Genomic DNA, 20408 nt, shown 5'->3' on the forward strand with positions numbered 1-20408 from the left:
GCCCGCGCTGCAGGGGCACCTGGCTGTCGCTCACCCCCTTCTGGGACCATCCCACCCACCCACCGTTCTCCCAGGAGTGGTTTCCGCACCCACCCCCCATCCTGCACTGGCAACGCTGAGGAGAAGGCAGAGGAGGCCCGGTGGCCTCGAGGGTCACTGGGGGCCCCCGGGAGGGCGCCCTCTCGTGGATAACGTGGCGACTCCCCAGGCTGTCCTCGGGCCTGCTGGCCATTTGAAGACAGCATCTTGGCCAGAGGTGTCATCACGGTGGTCCAAAACCTCCAGGCTTCCTCACCACTGGCCCATCTCCAGGAGGCCTCCCTGCCTGGTGCGCCCACCAAGGGCCCGTGACCTGCGGTGAGCCCCACACCCCATTCCGTGCAGCGCCTACGTGAGCCTGCCCTATGGCTGGGGCATCTCTTCGGGCAGGGCCAGCGCCCTCCTCTGGCCTCCGGAGGGAAAGCAGAGTTCCTCTCTAGAACACCTCCTGCCTGCCCCCCCAGACAGAATGTCAAGGAGAGGACCCAGACCCACCGGCCACCCTGGCTGAGGCTCAGGCTGCGGAGGAGCCCCTTAGACAGATGTTTGCAACAAAAACTGCTGCACCGGCCCCTGGGGAGGAAGGCCACCTGCCCCCTCCTAAAGCACAGGATCCTCCGGCCCTGTCACCTTCCGCAGCTGCCGGCCATCGGGCAGGACTCAGGGGCCGGAGCCCGGGCTGCCTAGTCTCGGCAGCAGCTGCAGGGCGGGGCCTCCAGGCAGCTCCTGGGCCAGATGGCCGCCTGGCTGGCTGCGTTCAGGGGAGCTCTGCCCCCACCACTGCGACAGCCTCCTGTCATCCTTGTACCCGAGACCGTACCAGGCCAAAGAGGGGATCTGGGGGCCGAGGGGCTGCTAGCTGCCGAGTGCCATCTCGGGGCTGCCTGGGATGGCCCCTCCTGGGCCTTAAGGAGGACTTAACTCCAGGAAGACTTAAGACCTTCCGACCAGAAAAATGCAGGGGCCTCTCTCCCCCATCCCCTCCTCCCAGTGAGGTTTCTCGTCCTTTAGCCATCCCTACCCAGCACAACCCCAGCGTCTTGCTGGCGGCGTGCCCTGCTGCGCTTCGATCCCTCTCCACGCGCCACAACCTCTGTCGGGGCGCCAAGGAGCCCTCTGTCCTACCAGCCAGGCAGGGCCGGCCAGGGCACTCTGCCCGCCCCAGGCCCTCACTCCTAGCCTGGCTGGGGAGCTGTGCGCCAGGGCTGGGCAGGTGGGCACGACGGAGCAGGCGGGATTAGGTTGGTGGCACCCGTGGACATCCCGCACAGATGCCTCTGCCCTGCTTTCACTCAAGAGACACAACTGCACCCGCACTTTGTGCCGCACCAACTTCTCAGCAGCAAGGATACAGCGGGGAGTGGGGGTGGTGGTGGCAAGGTCACGTGACGTGGGAAGCACTCTGGAGAAGGCTAAGGCCACAGAGGAGATCGTGGGTTTAGGGGGACCTGAGCGGGGGTGATCAGGAAGGACTGCTCCCAGAGGGTGATGCTGGCGCAGAGAAAGGACTGGGGAGGAGCTGGGAAGGGCTCTCCCGGGAGAAACGTGTGGAACCTGAGGACTGGCCATGAAAGGGCCTGGGGTCTTGCTGTGTGCCGGGCCTGGCAGTTAAGCTACCCATTTTGCAGATGAGAATATTAAGGTTTGAAGAGGTTAAGGGTCATGCCCGAGGTTGGGAGGGGGCAGGCAAGACCCCAGGAGGCAGTCCCCTCCGGGTTCACTCTGAGCTGACTTGAAATCAGCTCCCCCTGCTGGGGTGGGTGTGGAGGAGGAGGTTGGCCCTCCTCAGGAAGGGATCCCCAGAGCGCCTGGGCCACGGGAGCCAGGGCAGTCTCTGTGGCTCTGAGCACAGTGTGAGTCCAGGGTTCCAAGCTGAGACTGCTGAATATAGGAAATAAAAATGCAAGCTGTCCGGTCAAATTTGAATTTCAGATAGATAAGGAATAGTATTTTAGTATAAGAATGTGGCTTTCCTTCCCTCAGGCTTTAGGTCCTAACTGCGGTGGGCCCTGGGGCCTCTGGCCACTCCTCAGGCCCCCAACCCACCAGGGTTTGAATAGGATCCCTGGGGGCTCCCACCCCATCTCACAGCCAGGAACCCCTTCCTCCCAGGGGTCCCAGACTTCCAGGAGCATGGCTGGAGGGCTCCCCACACCTCTTGCTGCTTCCTCTGCCCTGGTATACCTGGCCAGTGGGGTCCTGGCCTTTGTAATCCAGCCCCTCCCCCAATGCCACCCCCACTTCTGATCAAGGCCTCCTTTCTACTCCTCCCCGGCTGCTGGGCTATGCGGGTGAGAGTTGAGGACACTGCCACATCTGAATCCTGGTCCAACAACTTACTGCCTGCTGTGTGGCCCTGGGCACCTTAGCGAACCTCCACCTAAACAGGTGTCATAATCAGAGCACCTGACTAACAGGATAGTTGTGAAGAGGTGAGCAATGGTCCGCAGGGCCTCATCCTGCTCCGCCCAGGGTGGCTGGGAAACGACTCCCACCAACAGTGCACCCCATCCCAGGGGCCCCAACCTCTCCAAAATCGTTTCTATGTTTCTCGGGCTCTCTTTCCTTCACGCAGCAGACCTGGGTGTCCCCTCACACCTTCACGGCGCCCTTGCACCGGAGTCACCAAGCCCGGGGGACGCCAACCCAGCCCCTCCGAGGTGTCTCCTCTGCCTGAACGCTTTCCCGCTGGCTCCGGGCTCTGGGTGCCCATTCCTCTCTCTCCATCACCGCGATGGTCCCCTCACCCGCATCACTTCTTCTGGGACGTGCCCAGCCCCCAACGCTTTCCCAATGCACCACTCAGCGCCTGGCTCCCAGCAGAGGCTTTGCTGGGTGGGCTGACAAGATGAGAGTTCTCTGTTCAAGATTCCAAAGTCGGGAACCCGGCTGAGTGTTTGGAAGAGGGTCCCAGCTAAATTAACTTGAATTCAAAACGAGGCTTTCAACGAAAAGGGGGTGTCATCTTTTCCATATTTACGGCCCCGCACTCCCCCTCCTCCATCCCAGGGCAGGCGCCCGCGAGATGGCAGGAGGCCGTGTCCCGGCTGTGCCTTCGGGTGACTTGCTCCAGCGCTGGCCGGGAGAGGAGCTTGTCCTCGGAAGGGGTCCCTTAACAGACGGGCGCAGTCGGGACCCCATGGGGGGGGTACCCTGAGGACGAGACGGCAAGTATCGCGAGAGAGCCCCCTTCGCCCCCCCCCCCGCGCCGCGCCCGCGTCCCCTCCCACCCCAGCGCCCCAGATGGCGGCGCGCGGGGCCCGGCCGGGCGGGGCGGACAGGGAAGGGGCGGCGTGGGTGACCTCAGCGGTTCAGCCGCTCCGGGAAGTCGCCTCGGCCCGCCCCCTCCAGCCCCCGCCCCGAGTTTCGCTCTCTCCGGGGCGGGGCGAGCGGCGGGTGCTGCCCGGCCAGCCAAGTTAGAGCGCGCCCCGCCCGGCGCCCTCCCCGTCCCCGTGCCCTCCCCGCCGGGGCGCGCTGCCCGCAGCTCCGCGCGCGCCGGGGCGGCACCGGGGAGGGCGTGCGGCGCGGGCAGCGGCCGGAGAGGAGCTCAGGGCGGCGGAGGTGAGCGCGGGGGGCGGGCGCCCGGCTCTGCCCGCCCCGCCCGCCGGCCCGCTCCCCGCGGCCGTGCTGCCATAAATGGGGCCCGCGGCGGCGGCGGCTGCATCTGGCGGGCCGGGCAGCAGCTGGAGGCGGCGCGGGGGCGCGGGCCGGGGGTGGCGGCGGCGCGGCGACTCGGGCGTCGGGGGACGCGGCAGGCGGCCGCCCGGGAGTGAAGTTCAGAGGCGCCCTGGCGGGGAGGGGCACTACAGGCGGGGACGCGCGCAGGTTCGCGCGACTCCGGCCCCCTCCGCCCGCGTCCCGGGACCCGCCCCCGCGGCGGAGCGGCTCCTGTTTACTTTCGATCGAGTTTTTCCTGCTCCGGGCAGGTGCCCAGGGCGGCTCCAGGCGGGCAGTTGCGCGCGGAGCCCCGCGCCCCTCTCCCCGCGCTGCCCGCACCCGGGAAGGGCTGGGGGCTGGTCGGGCGACTGGGGGCGAGCGGCGGCCGCGGCGTCTCCAGGCGCGCTCACGGGAGTCCCGTTTGTGCCCAGGTGATGACCGCGGCGGCATGGAGTTCCCGGAGCACGGCGGGCGGCTGCTGGGCCGCCTGAGGCAGCAGCGTGAGCTGGGCTTCCTGTGCGACTGCACCGTGCTGGTGGGCGACGCGCGCTTCCCGGCCCACCGCGCCGTGCTGGCCGCGTGCAGCGTCTACTTCCATCTCTTCTACAGGGACCGGCCCGCGAGCAGCCGCGACACGGTGCGGCTCAACGGCGACATCGTCACGGCGCCTGCCTTCGGCCGTCTGCTGGACTTCATGTACGAAGGCCGCCTGGACCTGCGCAGCCTGCCCATCGAGGACGTCCTGGCCGCGGCCAGCTACCTGCACATGTACGACATCGTCAAGGTCTGCAAGAACAGGCTCCGGGAGAAGGAGCGCGCGCTGCCCCTGGAGACGCCTGCCCCTGGGGCAGAGCTGCCTGGCCAGCCCCCAGGCCCCTTGTCTGCCTGGTCCCCTGCACTCTGTCCAGCCGCCCAGAAGGCCAGGCTCCCTCCCGCTGGGGTCAAGGCCACCCACCCTCCACTGGCACGGGGGCCTCCCCCCTGGCAGGCTCCTGGAGAGTCAGACCGGGCCCTGGACCTGTCGCTGAAGCCTGGCCCGAGGCGGGAGCCAATCCGCCCACCCTGCGTCCTCCAGACACCCCCTTGCAGCCGGATGCAGCCAGGGGCCCAGCTGATCGTGAAGGACGAATCAGACTCACTGTCCGAGCAAGGGGACAGCAGAAGCCCTCGGTGCCCCCACAGCCCCCTGCAGCCGCCCTGTGTTCCTGCAGCCCAGCGCCTGGCCGGGGACTTGGAGCCGCTGCCGGTCAGCGAAGTGGGCAGTGGGGAACTGGAGCTGGAGGCAGAGCGGGGGGCGATTGAAGATGTGCTGCGGCCGGGCGGGCGCCTCTGCCTCTGCCCGCTGTGCGGCAAGCTGTTCCCCAGCGCCCACATGCTGCAGCTGCACCTCAGCGCCCACTTCCGCGAGCGGGACGGCAGCCGCGCCCGGCTCTCGCCCGACGGCGCAGCGCCCACCTGCCCGCTCTGCAGGAAGACCTTCTCCTGCACTTACACGCTGAAGAGGCACGAGCGCACGCACTCGGGCGAGAAGCCCTACACGTGTGTGCAGTGCGGCAAGAGCTTCCAATACTCGCATAACCTGAGCCGCCACGCCGTGGTGCACACGCGCGAGAAACCCCACGCCTGCCGCTGGTGCGAGCGCCGCTTCACGCAGTCAGGGGACCTCTACCGCCACGTCCGCAAGTTCCACTGTGGCCTGGTCAAGTCCCTGCTGGTGTGACCTTCGCTGCAGGGGTGAGGATGGAGTGTGAGGGGCCGGAGCTCAGCAGGTGAAGCCCCTGAGGCTGGGCCCGCCTGGGGGAATGAACCCTGCTGCCCTGGGAGCGCGGCCTCAGACTCGGGCCGACTGGGAGCCCCACGGACAGCCCTTCTCCAGCCTTGTTCCTCCGCCAACTCACTTCTGCTCCCGGCTGTGCCCTGAGCAGACGCCGTCCTCCTCTCCATCCCCTCAGCCAGTCCCGAGGAGTGTCCCAGCTCGAGGAGGCCCGTTGACCCTCCACCGGGCTCTCTTGACCAGCTCCCCGGCAGGCTCAGGGGTGCCCTGTGAGCCTGGCACCACGCTCGGTGACGGACGCACGCTCACAGATGCTGCCGGTGGGAGTCCCCGGCAGGGAGCTCTGATGGAACGGGCTACTCCTGGTGGGTGGCAGTGGAAGCCCCTGCAGGGGAGGCCCCGGGCACAGTGAGAGCCAGCAGGGCACAGCTGGTGTGACGGGGGTGCAGGCCCCAGCAGGGACCCCAGGGCGGCAGGAGCAGAACCAGCCAGAAGCTGTGAGGCTCCAGAGTTACAGGCGCTGGGGTGGCAGATAGGCCCTCCAGAGCCTTCGACCCTGACCGCAGCGTATCCCGGGGCAGAGAAAGTGGGGACTTGGAAACGATTCTCTTTAGATACAGAAGGAGCCTCCGCAGGTTGCCAGACGTCTGCCCATGGGTGATGGGCCATGCCGCTCTCCTGCCTAAGCACAGGATCCAGGGCGCCTCGGAGCCTCCCCAGGGTGGACTGAGGGGGCTGGGAACGCAGCTGCCCGCCTTGAGTACCGCAGGTCAGCGGTAGGCCTACCTCGAAGGTCACTTCGCCTGCTCAGGGTCTCCTTGGAGCTGCTGGTCATTTCCAGAGCCCTGAGCAGGGGGGCCGAAGGCTGTTCTCTTTACCAGGAGCCATGTTTGCAGCGTTTCCCTTCCCTGCGGCGGGGCCCGGGTGAGAGCAGCCATCTCGTGAGGAGGGGCGGTGGGGGACCTCTTTGCTGATGCTCCTAAAATGCAAAAGGCCACCACATTCGTGCTTGGTGGGAGGCACCCCGCCCTGCCTGCCCGCTCACCCCACAGGGCTCGCTGCTGGAACCCAAGGGGGTGGGCAGCGGTGGGGCTGCCCCAGCTTCTGGGAGTCCCGCAGGTGGCAGAGCCACCTGGGCTCCTGGTTTCCCCAGACTGCATGGGCTCTTTCTGCTGTGACTGGAAGTGGTGCTGAGGTCAGAGTTCAAGTTTAAATGATCTTCTCGGCCCCTGACAACACTTGATGTCGTATTTATTCGTTTGCCTGGTCTGGAGTGAGAAGACCATTGGCCTTTGCAGCAGGTGGACAGGCGGGGACCATCTCCCTACAAGCCCTCGGCTCTCCCGGTGTGTGGGCAACTGGCCTGCGGACCAGAGAGAGAGCTGGGGGAAGGAGACCTCCGCTTCTGATTGTCCTGGCCCCCCTCCACCTCTGGAAGGGCTGGTGGGACCTCACGCTTGGCATGATGTGCTTCATGATCGGATTTCCGTGTGTGTGTGTGAGTGTGTGTGTGTGAGTGTGAGTCTGCCTGTGTGGGCACCTGTGTCCAGCAAAGGCGGGGCCTGAGCCGGACCAGCAGCCGCGCGCCCACCCCAGCAGGCAGCGGGGAGATGAGCATGGGGCCCGGTTTTCCCCAAGGAGTTTCCACCGGGGAAGAAATTTATTTTCCTGGGGCAGGAAGCCTGCCCTGAGTTATCAACACTGGATTCATTGTGTTTTGCAAACAGTTACTGTGAAGTTAATGTACAGAGGAGTGGTCAGCTTTACATTTAATAGCTGATGCGGTTCAGATAAAACAGATAAACATACACACACAAGTATATTTAAGACGCTAATCATGTGCCATCGTGTAGCAGAGGCGTGTGTAAATGCATTTCGGGTGGACCCTGCTGTGTGGGGTCCTCCCGGGTGGCCCAGCCTCCCGCCCCTCTGTCACTGCTGTCCTGCCCCTGGGGGGTGGCTCTGGGTGCCCAGAGCGCAGTTGTTGATGCTTAGCATTCTGCGGGAGGTTTTGTGTGCACGTGCCCGCCTGCTGTGAAGGTCTGGAAATCAGTGCTGTCTTCCCATGTTCTCATCATCGTCTCAGTGACAGTGGTAATAAAGCCCACGCTAGGCGGAGACGGCCGTGATTATTCCTGGGGACAGGACTGCGTGTGGGAATTGGGGGCACTGCTGGTCCTGCGGGGGACCCAGGTGGGTGGTGGGCAGTCTGGGAGCCCTGTCCCAGATGCCACCTGCTGTGTCTCATGGGTGGAGTGGACTGGGGCAGGGCCATGGACAGGTGACAGACACTCTTTCCCCAGATTTGTATCCCGTTAACCCTGAATTGGGGGAGGGGCAGCCCGGGGAGCAGGATGCAGGTTGGGACCTGGTGAGAGGCCTCGTGGCTTCTCGCTTGGGGTGCCTTCTGAGCACCCGCAGGCCCTGGGACTCAGAGCTGAGGCTCCCAGTCCTGTGGTTCTGGGTCTTCCTGTCTCCTTGCATCCAGAGGCAACCCCAGCTCCCCTGCTCTCTCCCCTCCTTCCACACCTCATTTGTACCCCTCCCTCCCTCTGGGCGGGATGGGCCCTCACAAGAAGTGGGCAGGCCTGGGAGGGGGTTGTGTGCCTGCTGCCCCCATCCCCACCCTGTGGAGCCCAGCTTGATGTCTAGAGGGCGGGGCGGGGGGGTCAGGCTGGCTGGGTGGCTGGGCGGGCCTGGCCCCTTGGTGGTTCCAGGATCCCTGAGCCAGCCCAGCTGGTGCCCGGGCTGATGGGCGGGTGCGTATGGGTGTTCCAGGGCGCCCCCACCCCCGCTGCTTCACCGACGGCCGTGAAGCTGGTGCTTCCCTGAGCCTCCTGGGAGCTGTGCCTTCCTCACCAGGCCCGGGACAGATGGGCAGATGGCCTTATGTATCCCAAGCCTAGTCCTGGCCAAACACCCTCCAGGAAGAGCTGAGACAGACCCCAAGGGCAGGGAGGGGGGACCTTGCTTGCCTAGAGGTCCCCAGAAGTTGCCCCGAGCTGAACTGGTGCCAGAAGGGCTGCTGGTTCTTGGGCCAAGCTTCGAGGCCTCCCCAGTCCTAACCCCAAGTGCAAGGCCTTGCTTCTGGGAGGCTGTGCCTGGCACCTTCCCTCCCTTGCCCAGCCTGGCTCCTACGGAGCCTTCCTCCTGGACCTAAGCCACTGTCCTGCAGGGAGGCCCTGTCATGTTCCCAGTTGGGCCCATGACTCAGCCCGGGCCTTCTCAGAGCCCCGGAGAAGGCTGTTGCCGTGCCAGCCGGGCAGGGGAAGAGGGCAGTCAAAAGGTGCCTAGGGTCAGAGCTGACTAGGGAGGGGCTTCCGGGACCCCTCCTGCCGGCGGCTCTGCCCAGCCGCGTTTGCACTCTGCGCACGGACACGCCCACCCCCGAAGCCGTCGCCCCCGCTCCTGGGGTGGGGGGAGGGCATCCAGCCTGGCCCCTGGGCCACTCGTGGAGGGGCCCATCTGGCCCGCAGTCCCAAAGCCAGGCCCTCTTTGCACAAACTTTGGGAACGCCGGTGGTGCTGGACGCAGCCCCCCTTGGCAGGTGGCGCCCGGGGCAGCACGGAGGAGCCCACGGAGGGTGCAAAGGGTCGAACTGCGGGGCAAGAGGGCTCCCCAAGGCCCCCCGGCAGGGCGAGCTCTCAGGACGCTCCAGGTGGACGCGGAGATGGGTGCTCCAGGCCGAGGGCCGCCGCTGCAGGGGCGTCAGAGCGAGGGGTCGTGTGCGAGCGGGCGCAGGGCTGTGACGGCCGGGGCGCTCCCGGGAAGCCACCGGCTTTGAGGCAGGGAGAGGCCAGGGCAGCTCTGGCCAGCCACAGGCCTCCCTCCCCAGTTTCCTCCATCCCGCGCCGGGGGCTCAGCCAGCGGCCCGCTCCCCCCACACCTGGTCTCGCCCCTCCCTGGGTTCATCCCTGCTGCTGAGGGAGGTTCATCCTCAGACACCCGGGAACAGATGGACAGATGCACAGGCTTCGGACACGGCTCCAGCCCTGCTTCCCAGCTTCTGCTGGTCCCCTGGCACTCCTCTCCCCACCTCAGCCGCATGGTTCCTTTCTCAACGCCCGACCCTGCACGGCCATTGTCATCGTCATGGTCACTATACCTCCCCTCCCCTACGTCCACGGTCACCTCCACCACTGCCTTTGTGGCGGGTCCCCACGGAAACTGACCCCTCATCTAGGCCAGTTTCCAAGCTGAGAGCCCGGTGCTCGATATCTACAAGCCGAGAAGTGGCGGAGACGGTGACGTCTTCCCGGTGGCGCTGCAGCATCAGCGCCCCTCTTCCTGCGCCCTCAAGTTCCAGGACTTTCTCAGTCCCCTCCCCTCCCCTCCCCAACCCCCCACCCCCAGCCCCGCTCAGAAAGGAAGATGCCTGTGCTTTCCCCACCCCACGCAGGCCACCTGGCCTCCCAACACCAGCACGGAGAGAAGCCCTCCTCGGTCCCTGTCCCCGGGTCCCTTCCTCTCCCCCGCCTCCGTGTCCTCACTTGTAGAACAGGCACCGTGGCGTGGCAGACAGCTGCTGAGGGGAGCCTGGGGCACCGCCCAGCGGGCACACGGGCAGCGCTGCTGCTGACGATGCCCACCCAAGGCAGAGGGTGGAGGGCTTGGCCACAGTGCCCCACGGAGCAGGCAAGCCAGTCCCTGGAGTGCTGGCCATGCTGGGTCGTAGTGTGATGGGAGGGCAGTTGGAGGAGCGTCGCCATTGGGCCCCAGGCCTCCTGGGCCACCCTGCATGCTCCCCCCGCAGCTGTCCCTGCCCGGCCCCCAGAGGGCTCTGGAGGGGGGGGCGCCGTGGACCGAGGAGTCCAGGACAGCTGGCAGGAGGGTGGGGGCCGGGCGGGGGCCGTTCAGAGAGGAAACCGGCTGGGCTGACAGCGTCCAGGCCCCCTGACCCCGGCTCCGGCCAGGCTAGCAGGTAGCCCTGCAGAGAAGTCAGTGACCTGAGGGATGTCACAAAATCCAGGGGCGGGGCCTCGCCTCCCAGAGTTGGACCCAGATGGGTTTGTTTTCACCAATTTGAACAGAAATCTGTGTAAAGAGAAACCTGTTCCCTTGCCTCCTTGAGCAGACAGCTGAGGCCTTCAAAGTTAGGTTCTGGACCCAATTCCATTCTGTGTGCCTGTGTGTGTGTGTGTGTGTGTGTTAGGGGGGGACGTTCGCACCCCTCCAGCAAGCAATTCTCTAACACCAGGTGGGTGTCCTACAATTCAACCCCATTCCGACACTATCTATCCAGGTAAAGCTCGGATCCCACAGTTAAGGGTTCAGTCCTACAAGACCGCCCACCCAGTTGAGACGCCAGGTTGTCACCTGTGCTTCTAACCCTTGGGCTATAGATCAGAGGTTCCCACGATCCCTCGTTGGGTTTGATTAATTTGCTAGGGTGGCTCCAGAACTCAGGAAAAGTTTACTCACTAGATTACCGGTTTATTATAAAAGGACATAACTCAGGAAGAGCAGATGGAAGAGGTGACGGGCGAGGCGTGGGGAAAGGTGTGAGCTTCCGGGCTCCCCCTGGATGAGCCGCTCTCCCCGCTTCTCCACGAGCTCACCAGCCAGGAAGCCCTCCAAACCTCGTCCTTCTGGGGTATCATGGAGGCTTCATGTGTGGGCGTGATTGATTAAAACATTGGCCATTGTTTTTTTTTATATATATTTATTTATTTGGTTGCACCGGGTCTTAGTTGCGGCTCGCAGGCTCCTTAGTTGTGGCATGCATTTGGGATCTAGTTCCCTGACCAAGGATCTCACCCGAGCCCCCTGCATTGGGAGCGTAGAGTCCGACCCACTGCACCACCGGGGAAGTCCCTGGCCATTGATCGTTGATTCCACCTCCAGCCCCTCTCCCCTCCCCAGAGGTCAGGGATGGGGGGTGGGGTGGGTGGGGACTGACAGTTCCACCCCTGTCATCACGTGGCTGGTTCTCCTGGTAACCAGTCCCCACCTTCAGGTGCTTCCAAAGCCACCTCATTCATACAACAGAAGACACCTTGACCACTCTCTTCACTTAGGAAATGCCGAGGGTTTTAGGAGCTCTGTGCCAGAAATAGGGATGAAGACCAAATATGTATTTCTTTTTTTTTTCCTGGCTGCGCTCGCTGCGTGGCTTGGGGGATCTTAGTTTCCCAACCAGGGATTGAACCCGGGCCCTCAGCAGTGAAAGTGCAGAGTCCTAGCCACTGGACAGCCAGGGAACTCCCTGTATTTCTTATTATAAATCATATTATCACAGCTTGCCATTGGTTTCTTCACTGGTGGTTGTTTGCTAGGGCTGCCATCACACAGCACCACAGGCAGGGCCTTAGACAACAGACATCTGACACCCTGGAGGCTGGAATCCCAGATCCAGGAGGTGCAGGGCTGGCTTCTCCTGAGGCTTGTCTCCGTGCCGTGTAGACGCCGTCTCCTCCCGTGTCCTCACGTGGCCGCGTCCCTCTGTGCGTGTCTCTGACCTCATCTCCTCCTCTTATAAGGTCGTGAGCCAGACTGGATTAGGGCCCACCCTAGTGACCCCAGTTTAACTTGATTACCTTTGTAAAGACCCCATCTCCAAATGCAGTAACGTTCTGGAGGTCCTGGGGGTCAGGGCTTCAACATGTGAAGTTGGGGGACAAAGTCCAACCCGCACCTTTGGGGTTTCAGGAGGGCATGGAGGCCGCAGGACCCTGGCCTAGGAGCCGGGAGGCCCAGACCCCAGCCTGGCTCTGCCAAGATCCAGACGAGCCACCGCAGCTTTTTTGTCAGCGACGTTTGTTGATGTTTCCACATTTGCCCTCCGGCCCATGGGCTGTGGGCCGCCTGGCACTCAGAGCCACAGCTGTGGGGACACCACCCTCCTCAGGAGCCTGCAGGCCCGACAGCATTCTGCCCACACCCCTACAGGGGCCACCGTCACCCCCGTCCCATCGCAGGGCAGACTCCTCCACCCCAGGGAGGCCCCTCGCCTGGTCCCACCTGACCATCCCGCACAGACTCTGCTTTCCTTCAGGGGGCATGGACGAGCCTTTTCTCCCCTCAGCCCCCACCAGCCGGGCCAGGAAGGGAAGCACATGTGTCCCCATCGCCCTTCACAAGACCCCAGCCCTCTGGAGGCTCGTGCCGTCCAGGTAAAGCCCCTCCCTTCCTTGCCCCTCTGGGACCTCTGCCTGTCTCCCCTCCGCCATCTCCCCCTCCAATTGCCAAGGCCTCCGAGATGCAACCCTGTGCGGGAAGCGCAGTGCCCGCCCTGCCCTGGGCTCCCAGGCCTATTCCACCCCCCCTCAGTCCCACTCCTGGCTCCGTCACCACCAGCGACGGCATCTGCTCTGGGATCTGAACTTCAGCCTCCCTTGCTCCCGTCGACCTGATCAAGCTTCTCAGTGATAATTCTTCAGCCGCGTGGTTGTGAACCCACTGACCTTGCCATCTTCTCCCCACGTCTCCGCCCCTGCCCAGACCTTGAGTCACTGGCCCTCTTTTTCTGTCAAACTCCCGGGCAAAACCAGAACCTGGACGGCTGTAAACATTCCCTTCACTGTGGAGTCCACGGAAAAGGCAGGCCTGATGGCTCTGCCTGACCTCCTTCATAAAGGTGTCATAACAGAGAGACATGCAAATGAATCTCACAGCATCTGCGATGCTGGCGGAGCATGGCTGGACTGCCGCCCACCCCCACAGACGACAGTCAGAAATGCTGGACAAAAATACATGTTTTAAATAACACTTTGAAGGCACTGGAGAGCGAGTGAAGCAGGCAGAAGCTGGACAGGAGCCCATCCTTGAAAAACAGAAGCTGCAACCAGCCAGACGTGTGCGTTTGTGGCCGCAGGGTCTAGAGACACGTCCCAAGAGAAGTTACACACATAAATGGCTGAGAGGCACGTGGAAGAGTGTGAAATAAAACCACAGCGAGCCGTCACCACACACCCATCCTGAAATTCATCGACCGACACCACCAAGCATGGGTGGGGACTTGGAGCCACTGGAACGCTCCCACACTGCGTGCAAAAGGAATCGCGTTTCTCACCAAGGTCAGCTCCGCTCCAGGGCGCAGCCCAGGAGAGCGGACACCCATGAGCACAAAGGGACCCGACTCCAACGTTCACAGTGGCTTTTCCCTATTACCTGGAAACTAGAAACAGCCCAAATGTCTGTGAGTGTGATGGCAGCGCACTCACACCACGGCATAGAACAGACCCAAAGGGGACCAGCGAGTAAGGCACAATGTGGGTGAACGTCACCGTTCGGAGGGGAGAAGGCGGCCGGCCATGCACACTGACGGCAAGAAGCTTGAGGGGAGGAACAGCTGTCCAAGGGGGTCTGGGTGGAGGGGAAGGACTGACTGGGCAGGATGTAAGCGACCTTCTGGGGTGACGGACACTTATAGAGCTTATTGGGGGTGTGCTGTGCAGGTGTAGCGTTTGTCAGGGGTTACAATTAAGCTTTGTGCATTTCAACGCATGTACTGTCGAGACTAAAACAGTTGCAGGAGGACAAGAGCAGGTGAAGGTCTAGACACAACTAGAATGGCGGAAGGAGGGTGGTCGCTGAAACTGGTCGACGGGTACAGGGAGTTTATTGTACTTAAAAGACACTTGTGTATTTGAAAGTTTCCATAATACATTTGTTTTTTTAATTTTTTATTTATTTTATTTTTGGCTGCATTGGGTCTTCATTGCTGTGCATGGGCTTTCTCTAGTTGTGAGTGGGGGCTACTCTTCCTTGTGGTGCGCGGGCTTCTCATTGCGGTGGCTTCTCCTATTGCGGAGCACGGGCTATAGGTGTGCAGGCTTCAGTAGTTGCAGCATGCAGGCTCAGTAGTTGTGGCTTATGGGCTCTAGAGCGCAGGCTTAGTAGTTGTGGCACACGGGCTTATTTGCTCCGCGGCATGTGGTATCTTCCCGGACCAGGGCTTGAAACTGTGTCCCCTGCATTGGCAGGCGGATTCTTAACCACTGCGCCACCAGCGAAGTCCCTCGTAATACATGTTCAGAGTTAAAAAAAATACACAGATACATTTTGCATCCGCCTGCCGAAGATAACAGCCTGGTACCACCCTTTCTTGGGGAGGCTGTGGGCATGACAGGCAGGGTGCAAGCTGGCACGTGTCCGATGTGGAGGGCGACTTGACAACTGCTGTCCACGTCACAATGGCAATGGATGCTTGGACCCAGAAGTTCTAGGAAGCTATTCTACAGATAGGCTCACATATGTGCCCAACGACTTATGTATAAGAGTATTTATCAGAGCGTTGTTCAATGTAGCAAAACACTGGAAAAGGCTTAAATATCCAGGGGCAGGGGACCAGCTAAGTGACACCACAGTCCACACATTGAATGGAATACTCTACAGCCGTGGAAGTGGAGGTGCCCTGTGTGGGGCAGGGTGATCTTCACACTGTGAAGTGAAGCTAGGAAGTGCAGGGCGTGGTGGCATGCCAGCCTCCCCGTGTAAAAACAGGGCACATTCTATGCACATGAATGTAATTCACATAGGTATAAAATCTCTCTGGAAAAACACTAAAGAAATAGCGAAGTTGGATATTTTGGTCACTTATGGGGAGGGAAATTGGTGGCTGGCGTGGGAAGTGGGGGACCTTTTAAAGTTTTGGATCACGTTACCAGTCATCAGTTCCCAGATCGAATGTTAATTAAAACGTAAACGTCTTCCTCTAACCCCCATCTCCTTCCTCTTTTCTGCTGTTCCCAGCGAGATTTTTCACATGACTGGTTAGCTCTGTGTACCTTCTATTTCTTTTTTTCCCCTAAGTATTATGCTTTAATCTTTATTCTTTGTCATTAAAAGACACACATTGAATGCCCCCTCTGACTTATACGTTCCCTGCCCGCTCTGTACACCCCCATCTTTGCGTTACCACCTTCACTCACTTCTTGCGTATACTCCATTGTTTCCTTTTGCAAATACAGGCAAATATTCTTTCCCCCCATTATCACCCCCCAAAAGTGGCATACTATGTATGCTGTTCTGCACGTTGCTTTTTTTTTTTTCTTTTCTCACTTAAAAAAAGACCAGAGACCTTCCCGGGTCAGCACATAAAAATTTCCTTGACCCTTTTATTTGTCAGTGGCTGCTCGGTGTCCCCTGGCGGGGCTGTGCTATTGTATTATTTGGTCTCCTAGAGATGGACACCTGGGTGGTCTCCAAGCTTTCCGTGTTACAAGCAGTGCTTCCGCTAATAACCTTGATCGTGCACCCTTCCGCACAGGGGGTATTCGGAGTACATTCCCAGTGGGTAAAAGCACCTGTGATCCCATCAGGGGCCAAACTGCCTCCGTGGAGGTCGCACCTACCTTCACCCCCTGCACCTGCTTCCCTACCACCTTGCCAGCCCAGTGTGGTATCAAACTTTGGGATTTAAAAATATCTGACAGGTGAAAAACAGCCTCTCGGACTCATTTTATTTGCATTTCTCTTGTAACATGTGAGGTTCCCTGCTTCCCTGTGCTCAGCCCCTCTGCCCACTTTCCCAAAGGCATTTCTACTCCAAGGATAAGGAATTCACCCAGTCCTTTCTAGCATTTTTACGGTTTCACTTCTTCTACATCTGTATCTTTGATCAGTATTTTCTTGTTAACGGTGCACGTGCTCAAGCTGAGGATCTCACTTTCTCACTCTTCACCTGAGCAACACTTCACCGCAGTGTCCACCTTCCCCTTCGCTGACTGGAGAGCGGCCCCTCCACAAACCCCCACGTGCATCCAGGTCTGTCCCCTCCCGCTGCTCTCCCAGTCCCCGCAGCCGGGCTCCAGGGCTGGACTGAATGGGCCTCGTCACGTGTTCTGATATCTGGCGGGGCGAGCGGCTCCAATTTCTCTTCTTTTCTGTTTTTTTGGGGGGATGGGGCTATTTTTGCCTGTTCGTTTTCCACTGAACCCTCAAGTCAGCTCACCTAGTTCAGGGAGAAGAGCTGCTCTTTATTCTGTAAAACCCTCTCCAAACAGCTTCTCTCCCGACACGCCACCGAAACCCCAGGTCACCAAGTCAGAGGCCCTGCTGTCCCTGTGCTCTGTACCAAATTCTCAGCAGCATGTGGCTCAGCTGCTCTGAGCAGCATCTCCTCCTCCCCAGCATCTCCCAGTTCTCTTGCTACCCCCCTGGCTGCTCTCCACCCCACCCCCCCCTCTGCACGTGCTGGCTCTCCTCAGCAGCTCTCCCAGGTACCACCCCCGCCCCGACACGGTTAGTACCCCCTCCCATGGGAATCTCACCCTTTCCCATCCCGCGGGATGCCATGTCTTGCTGGGGCCTCCTAAACTGACGCTGCCTGTCACGAGCTCCCCTCTGAGCCCAGCCACACATGCAACACCCACACAACTCCCGAGTGCCTTCCAGGAACACAAAGTGAAACCTGGACTTCCCCCCACAAACCCACTCTTCACCCGGGTGCCCCCGTTCGGTAAATGAGGGCATCAGCGAGCCTGCTGTTCAAGCTGAGAGCCTGGATGTCACCCCTGGGTCCCTCCTCTGCCTCACTCCCCCCGGCCCACAGCGAGTTCTGAAGCCTGTCTGCAGAACAGAGGTCCAATCTCTCTCCTCCACTGCCAACACCCTACTCCAAGCGCAAACATCCTCCACACAATCCCCCCCGTGGCTTAGAATCCCCCGCTGGTTCCTCATCGCACTGGCAAAGACATTCTATCTCCTTCCTCCCCGAGTGACCCAGCCCCTGCCCTCCCTCTGACCTCATTTCCCAGCATCGTCCGGAGCCTTTCCTCTCTGAGGCCTGGCGTCACAGCCCAGGCCCAGGTCCCAAGCGTGCTGGGTGCTTTCCTGCCGGGCTGGGGTTTTTTCTGGCGGGGATGGCTGGCCTAGCAGCGGCTCACGGGGTGGCCGGGGTGGGGGCTGGGGTCCACGGTCTGGGATCCAGGGTCCGAAGACTGGGATTCGGGACCGGGGGTCTGGGGTCCAGGGTCTGGGATCCGGGGTCCGGGGGCTGAGGCCTGGGGTTCGAGGGCCCGCGGGCCCCGCTCCTTCTCGACCCCAGGTCCCACGTTACCCGCTGCCTCCTCACTCTCTATTACGAACGACCTGCCTGTCCTCTGATGCCACCTGCGGAGGTTCGAGAGGGGACAACTCGCCACGCCCCCCTCCCCGAGTTGACCCTGCGGCCAGACGGGTGGCGACGAAAGGCGGGCGGCTGGAGAAGCCGCCCTGACACGTCCAAATGAGAACAGCAGGGCGCGGGCGGGGCGGGCGGGGCGGGCGGGCGGGGCGGGCAGGGGGCCTGGAGGGCCCCGGGAGGCAGCGACCGGGAACCCCCGACCGCAGCCCACCCGGAAGTGACCGGCGCAGGCCGCGCATGCTCGCTCCCTCCCACTGCGCGCTCGCGCGTCACGTGGGACGGCGCGCGGGTCGCACCGGGAAGTTCCCCCGGAAACGCGAGCCGCTGGCCGGCGGGTTCCGGCCGGCGGTGGTGCGCGGTGCGTCACGTGTTGTTAATGGCCCACCCACGGTGCCGAGTGCCGCAGTGTGTGGTGTGAGCGCCACCGTCCGCTGGGCTTCCGCCGTGCCCGGCACGTCCTGCAAGCTAAGGGTGGGCGGCTGCAGGAGTGAAGGCTCAGTCGTTCGCTGACCGACTGACCGGGCGGTGGCCGGCCTTGTCCGGCCTGTCCATCAGTGTCCGGCACGGTGACTTCATGTTGGAGGCGTGAATAAGGGGGCATGGTAGATGGGTCATCCCTACGCACGCTGCGGCCATCCCGTGGGACAGCAGGACAGAAAGGGACAGGCCAATGCCTGTCCTGGGTGACTGGAGGAGAGACCGAAAGCTTACCCACGGATGGGGTCTGCTGAGTCTAGGGCTTTGTTCAGGCCTCGCACCTCCTGTTGAGCCCTCCTGCTTCCCGTGTGCAGCTCCAACCCTACAGATGAGTAGCGACCCTATGGTCCTGCTGGTCCTTGCTCAGCCCTGGGGCACAGGGGCAGGCAGCTGTGTCCTGACCCTCAGCAAGGCAGTCTGCATTTCTTACTTCCAAGTCCAGGTCTCCAAATGGGAACCCTTCCACGGCCTGACTGGGCCCGGCTTTGGGGAGACATCTTGGTTTTGTCCCCAGCTGGGCTCACCGAGAGCTCACCAGGGGGCTTGGGTGATGGAACCAGCTTGCAGGAAGCTGCGATGGAGCGTGGATTTCTCTCCAGGAGGCAGAAGAATGTTAGAGGCCTCAATGGGATGGAGGGGAATTCTGACCCATCTCCAAAACCTGAGATAAGTGAGCTATAGGAGAAAAACCTCCACTACTTTAGAGGGCTATAGTGCAAGTGGTATCCCCATTGGAGAGCTTGGTTTTGTACAAATCTAGGAATTCTTCTAAACTTTCCGTTTCCCTAATCTTACCTCTAAAAGTAAACAACTTGCTACAGAGGACTTCCCTGGCATGAGCTCGTACTCCATGCCCACTTCTAACTTCCGGTTGGTTTCTATGCCTCCTGTCTCCTTTCCTCCAAGTCTCTCAAGTAAATTTAAGCAGATGTCCCTCATTTCCTTAAAACCATTGTTAACTCTAGGTGGATGGATGGATGGTTGGCTATGTTAACCAAAAACAATAAAATAGCCAGTTATCTTTACCAGCAAAACAAGTTTATTCTGGAGCAGTAAAGAATTGAAATTCAGGACTTGCAACTATGGCAAACCACACGAAAGTCTGGCAAGGCAAAGAAGAGGACACTCTTTTTCTAGAGAAGGGGAAGTTGGGGGCGTGCTGTTAGGAAAAAAAAAAAGTCTGTTGGAGGAAACTGGGAGGTCAGAGTATGGTGGGTTTTCATTGGCCAAATTGTGACTGTCTCTCATTGGCTGAGCTGTTGCCAGGCGAGGAGAAAATCTTCCTTCCTCTGCTGGTGGTAAAGCAGTGTCACTTCCTGCTGGGGCTGAAGGTACCGCTCTTCCTGTCCGAATCTGTGTTGATGTGGTACATGTATTGAGTGGCACATGTGTGTGAGCTCCTCTTTCTGGCCTCCTGATTCCATTTGAGAGAGGCTTCCCCTTATTAATTTTCACAGCTACATGGATGGATTGTGGGATGAATGGATGGCTAGTATATCAGTTAGAAGCACTTTTAGCTTCAAGTAGCAGAGATTATGACAAGTGCAGTGGTTTGAACCAGTAGGGGTTTATTTTTCTCCCATAACAAGAATCCTGGAGACGGGCAAGTCTGCGTTAGTTCAGCAGCCCAGTCATGTCAGACCAGCATCTCTGCAATCATACCAGGCTTCCCTTGTGCTCACAGAGGGTTGCCACAGCTCCAGACACCGCATCCATGTCCCAGGCTGGACAAAGAGGGGAAAGGATAGTGGAAGGGATGTCTGTCTCTTTTATCATGGAAACAAAATTCCGCTTCCGGCGGTGACATCTCACTGGCCAGAACTGTGTCACATGACCAGCGTTACTGCAGCACAGCTCGGGGAGTGGGCACTAAGCTTTTCCGGTGTCTATTGTGGAAGAGAGAAGGGGAGAAGAGCGTGGCGTTATGACTGTGGCGGACGTCTGGCATTGCGACCGCCCAGCATCTTCTGAATATCCTCTCTGCAATTTGGTAGTTCCCACATCGTGAGTTCTTTCTCTCCCGCTTAGAATCTAGAAGGATTACGTTGGTCAGCCTCCCTCACCACTAGGGGCAGATGTCTGACGTGACCTGGGAGAGGGCGGCTGCACCAGGACCCCAGCGGGCTGCTGAGGCGACCGTTTCGCTGGACTGGTCCCAGCAAAGGCAGCTTGTTTCTGGGGCCGGGGGTGGTGTCAGCGTCTTGCTGCTGCCGACACAGCAGCTCTGGGCGTGGTGGGGGCAGCAGAGCCTGAACCCAGACCAGTCCTGGCAGGGGTTTTGGGTACTGTTCCTGGAAGCTTAGCTAGATCCTCGAGCCCTCTCACAGCCCCTTATAAATCCATATCTGCTTAAACAAGCTAGAGTGGGTTCCTTTATCCACAGCTGTTACGGGT

The 20408-nt window shown here is 60.8% G+C and overlaps 1 protein-coding gene across 2 annotated transcripts; it reads left to right on the forward strand.

Moving 5' to 3' along the window:
* Nucleotides 1-1798: 1798 nt before the first annotated feature.
* On the forward strand, nt 1799-7588 carry ZBTB42 (zinc finger and BTB domain containing 42). 2 transcript variants are annotated; one of them, XM_082617664.1, is made up of 2 exons: nt 1799-3600; nt 4128-7588. In XM_082617664.1, the coding sequence occupies exon 2, from the start codon at nt 4145-4147 to the stop codon at nt 5414-5416; it is 1272 nt and encodes a 423-aa protein (XP_082473790.1). In that variant the 5' UTR covers nt 1799-3600; nt 4128-4144; the 3' UTR covers nt 5417-7588. The 2 variants fall into 2 exon arrangements, with proteins under 2 accessions (XP_082473790.1, XP_082473791.1); XM_082617665.1 differs by having other exon boundaries at nt 4306-7588.
* The last annotated feature ends 12820 nt before the right edge of the window (nt 7589-20408 follow it).

Source organism: Mesoplodon mirus (genome assembly GCF_964341445.2).
Source record: "Mesoplodon mirus genome assembly, chromosome: 4".
Taxonomy (NCBI): Eukaryota; Metazoa; Chordata; class Mammalia; order Artiodactyla; family Ziphiidae; genus Mesoplodon; species Mesoplodon mirus.

Bases quoted from the DNA above. Each gene is read 5' to 3' on its own strand.
- ZBTB42 (XM_082617664.1), top strand. From the start codon at position 4,145: ATGGAGTTCCCGGAGCACGGCGGGCGGCTGCTGGGCCGCCTGAGGCAG.